Here is a 14,202-nt window from a genome sequence, read left to right on the forward strand (position 1 = left end):
ATACATAAAAATTTCCTTCAACATATGCAAGCATAAGTTTCGTGAATACAGAAAAACACACTTAATTTATTCTAGGTAACCTCAAGAAAAAGTTTGAGAAATCCACTGTTTTACCAAGTTAATCTTAACCTAAGAAATATACAACATTTCAGTGTAAAATATACTATAACAACCTATGTCCAGCCAGGTCATGTGTCTTTATAAAAATATCAGTAGGTTCTATTTGTCTCTTTTGTGAGGTCCGTCTCATGATCTGCGGTAGACCAGGCTTGGCTATGCTCCTCTGTAGTAGCTCATTCACTCCAGTATATAATAGTGGTGTGCAATGAGAATATGCCCACTTCATATATTTTCATGTATTACATTTCCAAAGTCTCTGAGATACAAGAATCTAAGTATGTTTTCAGAGTGGGGAGTGGGTTTAGTGTTTTTGACATTGTTGCAGGTTTTATAATATACAGTACACACTGGATGCTTGGAGTAGCTAGGAATCAACCTACCAATTCTATTGTTCTTTCTTCCTGGAAACAATGTAGAAAACGAAACATTTTCCTTGTGTACCCAGCAGAAGGACTGTTATGTAGAACTAGAACACTATCTAACAGTAGGCCAGCTTGTTTAAAATGGCCTGTTGGACATATTTTGTTGTCTTTGGGAAACTGGATAAGAGCACTGGAAGTTCATTTTGCAACAGGAGGAAAAGTGTTAATAGTGTCAGAAAACAAATGCCAGAGGAAGCTTCACAGGTGTGTTTGAATGAGCGTCCAGGCTAGGATTGTATTTGCACATATATGTAAATTTGATATTTGGTCTAAAAAATCTTGACTTTCTGCTCTAAAATGGATTTGTTAACCTTTTAAACAAGTTAAACTAGAGTTTTTCTAGGAGGACTGATACATATTTTAACTAGATACAACTTTTTCTGATTTCTGGAAATTAAATCATAGTGATGGGTTTTTCTAAGTTAACTTTTTCTTTAAGTAAGTGGGTAACAGGTACCTCTTGTATAAAACCTCATTTTGTCAGGAACAACGTTTACGTTACCTGAAGCAGCAAGAACGTCGTCAGCAGCAGTCTGTTTCTGAGAGTGAAAAGCTTCAAAAGCTTAAAGAACGTGTTGAAACCCAGGAGACAAAGCTGAAAAAAATCCGTGCCATGAGAGGACAAGTAGACTACAGCAAAATCATGAACGGCAATCTGTGTATGTGGAATTTTAAAGTAATTTATTTAATTTAATTTATTATTCACTGCATGACTAGCAAATAATGCTATATTGCTAGTCAATACAGCATTGAGGCAGGATTTCAGGCAATACTTTATCTTACAGAGGGTGCTGTGTTTCTATTAAATTTGTACCTGATGCAACTTTTTGTTTCATGTAGTCAGACATAAGGTCAGAGTAAGTCTATTCTGTAACTATTACAAAATATTATGACTGTTAGCAAATTCCCAACACATAAGTATTTTATATGTGCATGCATACTAGTGTGTTGTATTTATCAATAACTGTAGAATTAAAAAAACAAAAAAACAAAAAACAAAAAAACTTCTGCTTTACTTAATTGTTTTGGTTATTTTTATATTGTTAATTTTAGCAACTGAAATTGAACATATAAGTGCCATGTTCCAGGAAAAGCAGCAGGAGCTCCAGGCTGCAGTGTTAAAAGTGGATCAACTTACTCAGCAACTGGAGGATTTAAGAAAAGGAAAACTGAATGGGTTTCAGTCTTACAATGGACAAGTGACAGGACCTGCAGCAGTAGAATTAAAAAAGCTGTATCAAGAGCTACAGGTAAGTAACACAGAGATGCTATTTGGATGATAGCTATAGATTTTTAAAAGTTGTATTACTGCTCTTATGCATGGCCATTTGGTTCTCTGACATCTTGCAAAGCTGTTGTACTGGAATGCTGTTAATGTGTGAGGCTGTAGTTAGCATATAAGCCTCTTTAAAACAGACTTTCATAAGCTTTAAAAACTATTTTTGTGTTCTGAAGGGCATTTCTTAGCCTATAATAGTGAAAAACTGAATGCTGACATAATATAGTATTTGTTTTACTCTCTTAAAAAATTTAAAATTCATTTCATTACTTTTCTGTTTTTCAAAGAACTGGGTATAGCAGGCTCACTTAGATGTCATATTAACTTGGAGACATGACTGGACAGTGAATAAAACTATAATTCAAATATTGTGCAAATATAGCTATAATGTCTGGTATAAATAAAATACGTAGGAATTAAGTAACATTTTGACAGAATCGTCAAAAATACAAGCTGCACAGTATTCACTGCACTGTATGGTGCACTATAGCTGAAGTATATTCACATGGTATTCCTTGTATCACTGTCATATATCTTCCACCAAGAAGACTGATACATCTAAAGTGTAGTTCTCATAAGAGTGATTAAATATTCCATTTACATTGAAATTTTGTCCAGTTTTTATGTTTAAAAGTTACAAAATACTTAATCGTGTGCCAATGTGTCAGGATTTGAGGGCTTTTAAAATTTACTCATGTACTTTATTGTGGTCAAGGCAACAGCTCTAATATATAGTTAATATTTCAAAATTAATGTAAATTTCAAAAATAGTCTTACTCATTTCTTTACATGAGCAAGTACAGCATACAAAGTAATCCATCACATATTTTCATGAATTAGGAATAAGGGTCCTTTTTTCATCTTTTTTGCCTTTCACCATTTGTACAAGGCATATCTACCTTACGAGTATTTCTAAGTGCAAAAATGCTCAATAGAATAAGACTTCTCTCTTGTGTTTCATGATGATCCCATACACATTTATCAAGACTTAAATTTGATGTGGGTTATTTTTGCATGTAACATTACCATGAAAATTGGAACATTGTCAGAGTTATTGAAGGTATGAAAAAATGCCAGTGGGAAAGCAAGAGAAATAATTATAAAGACTGTCATGGTTTATTTAAACCATAAGGGTAATCTCTTCCCTAATCTACTGGAAACCTGCTGTGAAGGTTTCAGTTTAATCCCTGTGTAGAGAGGAAAATCTGTGCCTAGTCCCTGCATGAGCAATTCAGTTAACCTCCCATCCAGACATCAAGAAGTTTCATGTGCAACTGTAAACAGAGTTAATAGCATAATTTCTGTTACAAGCTTTATATCACTTAATTGTCATGATATTCAAACTGCCTTGGTGGTTAAACATAACTTTTAACAAATATTCTCTATGACTTAATTTTTCATAGTGGAATTCAGTTCTGAAATATCTTTGTACCTAACTCTTCAATCCATTTGCTATAAAGGGGGTGCTGTCTACATGTATTTGATAGGTATCCACTAGTTTATTAGGACATTCTTTTGCTATTTTCTTTTAAGAGTTGTTCATGGTTGCAAATGCTAATTTGGCAGGCTATGTGGAAGCATAACATTAGAGATGTCAGAACATAGCCAATCCAAGGTGCTTTGGGTTTTTTCGTATTCTTTAAAACCAACTTGACAACAGACAAAATGAAGTCTTAACAGGTGCTTTTTTTCTTTTATTTTATGGTTTGGTTTTGTTTTGTTTTGTTTTTAAGATTCGTAACAGGCTTAACCAGGAGCAGAACTCCAAGCTTCAGCAGCAGAAAGAACTCTTAAACAAACGCAACATGGAGGTGGCTATGATGGACAAGCGAATCAATGAGCTGCGTGAACGACTATACAAGAAAAAAGTTGAGGCACGTCAAAAAGAAAACATTCCTGTAAGATAAACTGTTAAAAGGGCCACACTTTAGTTTATCAAGAGCCCATAAAAACTACGTAAATCTCTCTTTTTCCCAGCTGAGTAATAAAATTACATCTAAAGAACCCATTTTAAAAGTAGCAGGCTTTTTAAAACTATTTTAAGGTTTTGCATAGATATCAGAAAATGGCTAGAATATGTTTCCTTTTATTTTTCTTTATGGCAGAGACCATACTATATTAAAAAATATCCTAGTTTATGTTTTTAGGAAGGAAAGTGTGATTCAGGGCTGTGTTTCAAAGTTTGAAAGCCTAAAAAGTTTGAGTTTTATAAAATACTGATCCAATATAGAAAATTGATAAAACTATAAAAATAGTCTGGTAAAGTTAGTCTCAGTAGCTGTCTGGAACTTTGAAAAGAAATCATTTGCACAGTAGGCTATTGGTCTAAGAACTAGAGAGATGAATTCTCAGTTCCCATATGTATTCCTAGCTGCAGGTATTCCTTTAAAAAAAAAAAAAAAAACAACCCAAAACCAAATGTATTTGATCATTTAAGAACTCATTTTAGCCCATTTGCCGAAGAAAGGCACAAGGTAAGAGACTTTAAACAGATAAAAGTTTCTACAAGAAATGCGTGTGCTGTGGCTGAGAAATTTAATTTTTGAGGTGTTAATTTTAGGGAATAAAATCTGTGCTACTTCTTTTTTTTTGTGTGTGTGTATGTAGAAGCATGGAGTATGGTAATGTAATTATTAAGGTTTCTTAGCTGTTGTCCATGGTTCTAGATAATTAAATTTAGGCCTCCTGTTCATGCACAAATGCCTAGATTAAATGGAAGTTCACGTTTCAATCTGTCTCGTTTTTTCAGTTGAATCGTATTAATGGAACTTCATCACCCCAGTCATCCCTGAGTGCTTCAGGAAGGGTGGCAGCAGTAGGACCTTACATCCAGGTTCCAAGTGCTGGCACTTACACTGTACCAGTAGATCCAGTTAAACCACAGTCTCTCACCATTGCTTCTAGTTCAACACATGGAAGATCAAAATCTGGTAAGCACTTAAGCGTGGTGTTTATTAATACACACGGTTTGGAAAGGAGTAATAAAGAAACGGAATAATCTTAGGAGACCCAGTGTTGTCATAATCTCTGTAGTAAAAGAGGCGAGTTTTCGATGTCTTGATACTGTTCTGCGAATTGGACATTAGTCATTTGATATGAGGTGGTTTTGCCTCTTGCCTGTAATTTTTCTTAGGAGACTGAGTGTTTCTTTGAAAGTTTGCTAGCTAGTACATGGCTAAAAGGAGCATACGTTCCTTCACAGATCCTATGTTCTGTCTTTAATAACCTTTCCATTAGTTTCTGTGTTTGAAAATAATAATGAAATCAACTTTGTGGCAAACTGTATTATAAGCAACTATTTACAGTATGCTGCTTTTTGTCAAGTAAAACAAAACTAGTGAACAAGTAGAAATAATACTACTACTCAGAAGGAGACTAAATAGGAAAACAGAATAGAACTACGGGAGGTTTTTGCTCCAACTGAGATATGAGGATTTTTGGTGCTTGAAACGTTTCTGAAATGGAATAACCAGCATTGATGCTGTTTAATTGTTTCTACCTTCATTGGTGAAGGAGCTGCCCCTTTAGAGTACTCCCTAGAATCTGATATCCAAAACTGGCTCACATAATCCAATCTACATTATAAAATATAATTGTTATCATCTATTTGTAATTTATGTTGGAAACTGAAGGAAGTAGGTAATGACATTTGTGCCTTAAGTTCTCATTCTGGCAAAACTTACCTCTCTGCACACATCTTAGCGAAATCAGAATTCTTAAGAAATGGTTAGCTAGGACAAATGCACATAGTACAAACGAAAATGCGCAATCCCATGGGTCTAGCTACAGGACTTAGTTTGCCTGATCTCCTAGGAGAAATCTAAAAATGAGATAAGCAGGAGCCACGGGAGCACACTTTCTGCAATATTCACATACGTTCCAGTACTTAAAACTGAGTCCTCCAGTAAAGCCTGCAGCTTGCTTCTGAAGAGGGAGGGAAGAAAATGTGAACCTCTCTATAGGAAAAAATGACAGAAATGCCCCCCCCCCCCCCCCCCCCAACCCCCTACGGTCAGGAAGTGAAACTATCCAAAAAGAACTTGAAAAAACCCAGTCTTTTCCATTGATATTATTTAACAATACCTTTAGTTTACTTCAAAGGCTGTACTAACCCCATGACTGTGGTTTTATGGAAAAGTCTTAAGAATCTGGAATGACTTAATTGTGAGGTGAACTGACAGGCTTGCAGCAGTTTTGTTTTCAGACATGGATTCCTCTTCCACATATGGGAAAAGATAGTTCATAACTTTTAATTTCATTAACAAAAAATAATTCACTCTTTTGTAAACATCAGCCTCAGAAGATACACGTGCCCACTTCTCGACCTACCTCAGGAGGTTACAAGATCTCTGAATGATAAATTTTTATTTTATAACAGTAATTACTGTACCTGAGAACTGACCTTGTATTTATTGTTCTGAATGTACTTGAAGAAAGTTCTGTAAGATAGATTTATGTAAGGAGAAGCTTATATGCTTCCAGGAAGAAAAGAAATTGAGAGTTTTTTTCAACTGTCATGCTTTTATTTTGCATTATCTGAGTGTTCCTGTTCCAGTTTCTCCATTGTCATTGTTATAATTTTTCCACCACTTTTTTTCTTTCTTTTTCTGTGTAACTGGATCTGCCTTGGTGTGTCCGGTAGAGACAGACTGTGGGGGTGTGAAAAAATCTCCAGACACCTGGAAGGTTTCTGATTTAGACATAATAGTGGATCCTATTCTGTCACCTCCCACTTCTCTTCAGTCCGCTGTTCACAATGTCATCCGTCTGGCACCTACTGTCTTTGACACCCAGCACTGTGAGTCCGTAGAAGATCTCTGGCTAGCTAAGAACTCAGTTTTTAATATGGTCATCTGAGCTCTTGCGTACAGATGCATATTAAACAGCATCTTTAGAATTTGTGTTGTGGTCTGGCATGCAGAAGATGCTGTTGAAATTTAGAACTGTTAAGAAGTTGCTTTTCATTATTGAAGGAAACAGATTTGTAGCAAATTCATCCCTGGAGTACTAGAGGGATGAGTTTTCTTCATTGAAAAACCTTGAAGTTTTCTCATCGTTGTCAGAAAATTAATGGTAATCATCAAAGCATGTTTTAGTATATTAGATAGTTGTACTCCATACAGGTTTAGCTTGAGTTACTTTATGGGAAACTTTGAGTTTCCGTGTTGCACTGGCCCCAAAGTTGGGATAAAAGCTCACTCCATCCAAGTCAATAGCAAGAATCTTGCTGACTTCCATTGGACAAAAATAGAGTAAGTATCCTGGATCCAGACCTACAAATTTTTTTAGATAAAATCAGAGAAAATGCACAAAACCTTTTGTGTCTGCATGTTCCTGTCTTATTTATGTAAATACAAAATGGATTGATGAAAGTTGAAGTACACTGAGGGTTAGGTAGTCTTACGAGTGGCAGATAAGAGGGTGCATGTGGAGGAGAAAATGAAGCCAGTTGGCTGAAATGGCTGTGAGGTGGCTGAGAGCAGGAGCTAGTGAGGGCTTGTCAGAAGGGCGTTGCCATCAGATGGGTAAGAGTGCCTGAGACCTGTTTGGTCTAACTAAAGATAGCAGAAGGCAGATGCTGTTTGGTTGCCTCCTCTTAGCACCTATCGCACAGGCGCTGGCGCCATACGCTGCAGTTGCAGATTGCAACAGCTGCTTAGTTAAGTGCGTGAGATTCAGCTTGGTTGTGGGAGTACGTGAGAGGTGCACTCATAAAAAATGCACGGTAGTTGGCAAGTCTGCCAGATTGTAATATGAGGGACATGAAGGTGGGAACAGTTACTTTCAGATGTTTATGGGAGTAGAATGAAACAGAAAAGTTAGTGAGAGGAGAGTCTGAATATACTTCCAGTCTGTTACCTCAGAATTTGGGGATGAACATGCTAATATTTGGATTACAGAAAGTTTTTGTATAACTCTTTCTAATAGAAGAGTGTGGGCTTGTATTTGCAGGTAAGGTAATTAAATTCTTTGGGACTTTTGCTATCATTTCTATAAGTGCTTTCTTAATAGCTAAACTTATGGTTAAAGATGCTTTCATATTTAGCGTGAATCAGTTGTAACACCTTTACTGATCTTCAAAACAAGTTTTAATGAACCAGAACCTTACTCGAGTTACAGAACATCTTCTGTATTTTGTACAATGAACATCAATTCAGTGCATACGTGGAAAATCTGACATTATTTAGGGTCAAAGTGTTTAGACAGTCATCTTTTTTGGTCTCGCACTTGGTAACTAGATAGTTTAAAAAAGTAACAAACAAACAAAAAATGCAACACGTCCAGTTCTTGGATGTTGCCAGTACTAAAGCTGGGCCTCATTAACATTACTTCCTGGCAGTTTGTAAGCATGAAAAGGGATTTCTGGACTATTCACAATATTCTCAGTGTGAAAATATGCAAGTGTTAACCCTATTTTAATGACCAATCACAAAAATACTCTTGTTCCAAAGTAATTATCTCTCAGAATTTGAACATAGTTAATCAGAATTTGAAAGTTTAATACAATATAGTGTGTGTAATATTAAGGAATGGTCTGCACATGTAATTAAAAACTAATTAGTATGGTAGCTTAAATGTAAGAGGTATAACTTTCTAGTTTTTGCTCACTTAAAAGTGATATGATTTTTAAAAAGCCTATAAATAGGTTTATGAGCCAATACAGTTAATTTGCACTCATAGTGAAAACACTGAGTGGTAATTGTCAAGAAATCTTCAGGTTGTCATTTCGGGGGCGGGGGGGGGGGCAATCATGGTCTCATGGTTAGAAAGTAGCGTGCTGATGTTAAATTCACTGCAATTAGAACGTTCCTATGCAGCTTATTCTTAGACTATCCACTATGCTAGACAGAGGATGGCAAAGAATTCTAGAAATATCCTTGCTTCTAGGGGCTTAAAACTGAAATGAAATGGGAAGTTTTACCTTTAAATATCTGATTCCAGAAATACCTGAGTCCAGAAATCTCAGTAAATCTCCACACACACAACCCCTCCTCCGTTTTAGTTGTTATCCCCTAGTAAGGTTAGTTACGCGTTACGTGTCATCTTTACTGATCCTCAGTGCTCCACCAGGGTAATTATAGGCAGTGGGGAAGGAGAAATGATCCCTGGTCTTCCTTAGAGTAAGAGAAACCTGAAGTTTAGTCTTTTAAAGGCAAATGAAAGCCTTAGGATTTAACCAGGGATCTATTTAGTTACTATAAAACAGGCTTAATTATCGGCCTATTTAAACTGTCTTGCTTACTTAGAGAACAGAAACTAGTCTCACGGAGTTAATGAAGTAACATATCAATGCATCTAGGACTTGTTAAGGATTTGTTGCCTTAGTTTATGTGCAGCTATGCATCATTTTTTGCATATGATGAAGATAAAAGCCCATGACTTCTGTCTTTACACTGACTTGAAGTTGTCAGCTGACTTTATCATTTTTTTTAATATTAAATTTTTCTGGGGCAATTCTAATCAAGTGAGTATGTTGAGGGAAAACAAAAGGTAAGTTAACCGCCACTTCCAGCAAAGGAATATATGCTGTTGTGTTCCACCTTGTTGTTGAAAAGAGATTTACATGGTGTTACGAGTGAATGAACCTAGTAACCGTAGTTTAAATTTGGAGTAAGTCCATTCAGAGCTTGCGTAGACTTAACATTTAGTGTAATTTGACAGTGGCTCTAGGTAGTACCAAAAGAAAGGTGTTGATGAAGTGTTTCTATAAGGATTTTTGTTCTGAACTTGTTTGCCTTCTAATAGCAGAATATGCAATGCTCAAACTAAAATTTTAACCATCTTTTTTTCTATAGGAATTTTCAATACAATTTGAATGTCAAAGGGTAATGAACAGCGTATTATATGCAGTGGTTGGGCTTTTGGTATTGATATCTGAATCAAACATTAATAGTGATTTATGTAATTTCTGGAATCAAATTAATACTGTTGTAATCTAAACTATTCCATTTCACATGTTGTTTTGCTTGTTTACAGTGGTGGTGTGGATTATCTTAAATATAGTATTTTTGTCTGTTTTCAAGCTAATGATGGAAATTGGCCAGTACTTAAACAGAGCTCAGCCCCTGTCGTAAAACCCCCTCAGATCTCCAACACAGACTGGAAAGAATCAAGCATGGATACTGCTTTAAAACAAGGAACTATATCCAGCCAGCCTTTGCCAACTTCAGTATTAGGAAGTACTGATAAGCTGGTGGGTTTCATCTGTGATATATTTATAGATCTGTTTTGCTGAAATTATGAATCTTTGGCTTCCGTAGCTGAACTCACTTCAGTTACCTACACATTCAGTTTCCCTGCTGATGATTATTTTAGAAGTCATAAAGAAAATTACCTTTGTATTCCTTCTGTTCCTTTCTATTCTTATCACATTACAATTTATATATATTTTTTTCAACTTCAGTAGTTTGTATTCCTTCCTGTTCTTTTACATATCTGGTCTCTCCTTTTCTCTCCCTTTTCTTCCCCTAATCATCCCCCACACCTTCCTGTTTTTCTAATTCACATCTTTGTTACTGTCTTTCCTTGGTGTAGATTATCACTTTTTGAATGCACTCTTTTTCTCACAAAAATCTCACAAAAGAAGTCATTAAATCCATCCTTGAGTGAGTCCATGGTGTTGTCTGTCTGCACTGTTGTTCTAGTACTTTTTAAATTCTTTTAAGACTGGAATCTTTAAAGAATAAGGACCTTGTCTTTAAATACTTTTGGTAAACTCTGTTATCACGCTACATATTATCAAATACATTATCAACTAGATACTGAGATCCAGAACCTAGAACGAGTTATTCAGGCCTTGAAAGTATGCAAATAGTTTTGGATTCATATTGGTGTATTATAGCTGAAGATGCCTTAACAGTGGCCTCTGTCTGATGTACGATTGTGGTAAATTCAGGTAGAATCATACTTAGTGATAAAGGAACACAAATTGTTTATATTGACTCCTTTGCTGTCACACAAGATTATTAGTATGTTTTGTTGAATGAGGTATATTCTTGCTCACAAGTATTTCATTTAATTAAATGTTAAATACTTTTTTATTGTTCTTACATAGGGTCTTGACCTGGGGAAGGTGCCACCAACAATTCCTGGTGTAAGCAAGCAGCTGCCTCAAAACTATGGGACCTATCCAAGTCCAGTTCCCTTAGGAACAGGTTCTACAAATTCTCTAGAAAGAAGGAAGGATGGCAGTCTGCCCAGACCTGGCACCAGTATAACAAATCGGCAAAGACCTGTTCCACTTCCGCCACCAAGCAATGTACATCAGCCCAGTTCTTCACAACAGATTCAACAGAGAATTTCTGTACCTCCCAGCCCTACGTATCAACCTTCCGGTCCCCCCTTGTTTCCAGGAGGAGATGGCAGGCCAGAACTCCCTTTAACTGTGGCAATCAGACCTTTTCTAGCTGATAAAGGATCAAGACCTCAGTCTCCCAGAAAAGGGCCACAGACAGTGAACTCCAGTTCCATCTACTCAATGTATCTTCAGCAAGCGACACCACCAAAGAATTATCAGCAAGCTGTATACAATACCTTAAATAAGTCAGTAAAAGCAGGTAGAATATATTTTGCTTTATTTTTTTTCTTTGAAATAGACTGTTAAGATCTACTTATTGGGCTTAATTTACTTTCCGTATCAGGTTGAAAAACTTGTCTGAGAGGAGGAAAGATTATTTTTATGTAAACGGCATGGCAGAAAAATGATCCCATGTATTTTTGGGGTGATAAAAAAGTATACATTCAGTTACCTTTTATTTAAAACAAGATGCAATTAGAACAATATAGTCTGGATACTTTACCAATACTTTCAGAAATAAGTTGAAAAAACAGTGTCTAGAGAGGAGTTTTTTCTCTTACTGTTTCCTTGTGAAAGAGGAAAAACATTCCAGGTGTTACTTATAGCTTATAATTGTAAGAAGCATCACTGTCACCAATAGGTGAGTATTTATTTCTGTTTGCTAGGTTCCAATGTAATTAATTTGATTTTTTTTTTTAATTTCTGTATTAGTGTCAAACACATAGCAGCTGACATATACCCGGTTTATTTGTAGATTTTTATTATGTAATATGAGAACAGTTCTTCACTGTTTTCCATCTTTGTTTTCTTCAGTTTATGGAAAACCTGTATTACAATCTGGTTCGACTTCTCCCTCACCCTTGCCATTTCTTCATGGTTCTTTGCCTGCCCAGACTTCTTCACAGCCACAGTCTCAACCTCAGCCTGAGGTGTCTGAAAAAGATCAAGAGCTGGAAAACGCTCCACCATCCAGTGAAAATAGCAATGTGGAAAACATTCCTCGTCCTCTCAGTCCTACTAAGCTCACACCTATTGTGCATTCACCACTACGATATCAAAGTGACGCTGACCTTGAAGCTCTGAGAAGAAAATTGGCCAATGCTCCTAGGCCGTTAAAGAAGCGTAGTTCTATCACTGAACCAGAAGGCCCAAGTGGACCAAATATACAAAAATTATTGTATCAGCGCTTTAATACACTTGCTGGAGGAATAGAAAGTGCTCCTTTTTATCAGCCAAGCAATCCACAGGACTTCATAGGCATCTTAGCTGATGTTGATAATGGTAACACTAGTACCAATGGCAATATTGAAGAACCTATTTCCGTGCAACCTACAGTTCCTCTTCCTGATGAACCACCCCCTTCGTCAGATGCCAATGATAACGAATTACCTTCTCCTGCTACTGAGGAACTGATAAGCACTGAAACCACAAATCAAACATCTGAGACAACTGAAGATAACAACAACAATCCTGCTATAGTTCCTTCTACCGAAGAGTCACCCAGTCCCACACCTGAGGACAGTTCTCCAGTAGAGGATGAAGCTCCTTTGCCACCTGCTCTTCCTGCTCCACTTCCTCCAGTAAGTAACAAAGCAAAAAGACAATTTTGTGAACTATAGAATTACCTGTGTGTTAAGCATAACTGGGAAGGTGGTAAGCTTATGCTAAATGGCACGTCTGTACTTACTTAGGTTTCATGATACTAAAAGAAAAGAAAACAGAACCCAAGGGGCTGCAAGAAGGATTCTGATGGATTAGTTTCTTAATAATATAGCTGTTTAATATGGAAAATATGAACAGAGGCAACAGGAGGTTGTGTGTGTACTTCAGGCTGTAGAACATTTTGGGGATATACTCTTGTTGTAGAACTAATTCTGGGATCTAAGATTCCATTAAAAAAAGAACTTATTTGTATGAGACTAAGTATAAGCTATGGCAGCGGGAAGCTTTTTAATTTGCAAACAAGCTGAAATAACCATTCTGGGAGAAGTGCACTCCTTTTCCACTTTCAGCAGAGAGATGTGAGACCAGGGCTGATAACATTAACAGCCACACAGCTGACTTGTTCGAGCAGAAATGTTTTTCTAATTGGCTTGTCACCTAATTTGAATTTCTTTCAAAGTCCCTCCTCCAGCTGCATCTAGATCTTTTAAATACTTGTCACTACCAAAATCTACAGCATATGGAGAATAAAAATAAGGAGAAGACTGAATTTTATTCTTAGTTGTTGATATGATTCACTTTAACATTGGTTTCAAAGAATATCTCCACTTTTTGATTTGCATTCCTCTGACAATTTGACTGCACTGTGCACAGGGCCGTGTATGCATTTTCCATGAGCACAAGTGGGCCAGGAAACTTTTTGGAGAATGGAATATCCTAGCAACAGATATTATTCATACTGTGAGAAATTTATTTTCTAAACTGAAATAGCCATACTAAATAGGAGCATAAATGAAAATGGATCTTACAGTGGCGGAGACTAAAAGCATTCTATAAAAGCTGTAATTAATAATAGATTTTTTTTTTTTTCTTTTCTGGAAAGTGACAAGGACACACGTGAATGATTCATAATATTCTCAAAACACATTTAAACATGTTTCAGATCTTGAGAATGCTGCTTCTGGTAACACCAGCTAGAATATCACATAAAATAGCTTGATGTTCTATACTTTTATTTACCATAGCAAAACTTGTAACTTGTCAGCACTGACCTACAGCAAATACTTTTGCTAATTCAAGGCAAAGATTCCTCTGACTAGAGGCTGATACTTGGGCTTCGTTGTGTCATGCTTTCTAGTCTAAGCAAAAATTGTGACAGGCAATCCACCAGAAACACATTCAGTTTACATTAGATTAAGTCAGCGGTGCTCAAAAATCATTGACTTAAGTACTTTCCTCCTTGTACTCCTACCTTTAATTAAAGCTTCTAAATTATATTGGCATGCTTTTTCATTTTTTAACTGAATAAGACATGGTAAGATACCAACCCTTTTATTTAGGGACTTTGTAATAGAAGCGTTTGCATCGTTCTAATTACCATTTAAGGAGGATGGGATTCTTAATCTAGTTTAAGAGTAACT

The 14,202-nt window shown here is 36.2% G+C and overlaps 1 protein-coding gene across 3 annotated transcripts in view; it reads left to right on the forward strand.

Annotated features, from left to right (window-relative positions):
- PPP1R13B (protein phosphatase 1 regulatory subunit 13B) overlaps nt 1–14,202 on the forward strand; it is a 68,944-nt gene that overhangs the window by 49,894 nt on the left and 4,848 nt on the right. For 2 of the 3 annotated variants that reach the window (XM_086750220.1, XM_086750221.1), the window contains exons 6-12: nt 1,027–1,201; nt 1,596–1,792; nt 3,555–3,719; nt 4,571–4,751; nt 9,846–10,015; nt 10,877–11,378; nt 11,933–12,699. In XM_086750220.1, coding sequence (XP_086606346.1) covers nt 1,027–1,201; nt 1,596–1,792; nt 3,555–3,719; nt 4,571–4,751; nt 9,846–10,015; nt 10,877–11,378; nt 11,933–12,699 — 2,157 coding nt within the window. The remainder of the gene's footprint in view (nt 1–1,026; nt 1,202–1,595; nt 1,793–3,554; nt 3,720–4,570; nt 4,752–9,845; nt 10,016–10,876; nt 11,379–11,932; nt 12,700–14,202) is intronic. The other variant, XM_086750222.1, reaches the window with a different exon arrangement.

This window comes from Chlamydotis macqueenii, chromosome 5 (genome assembly GCF_036417535.1).
Source record: "Chlamydotis macqueenii isolate bChlMac1 chromosome 5, bChlMac1.mat, whole genome shotgun sequence".
NCBI classification, from domain to species: Eukaryota; Metazoa; Chordata; class Aves; order Otidiformes; family Otididae; genus Chlamydotis; species Chlamydotis macqueenii.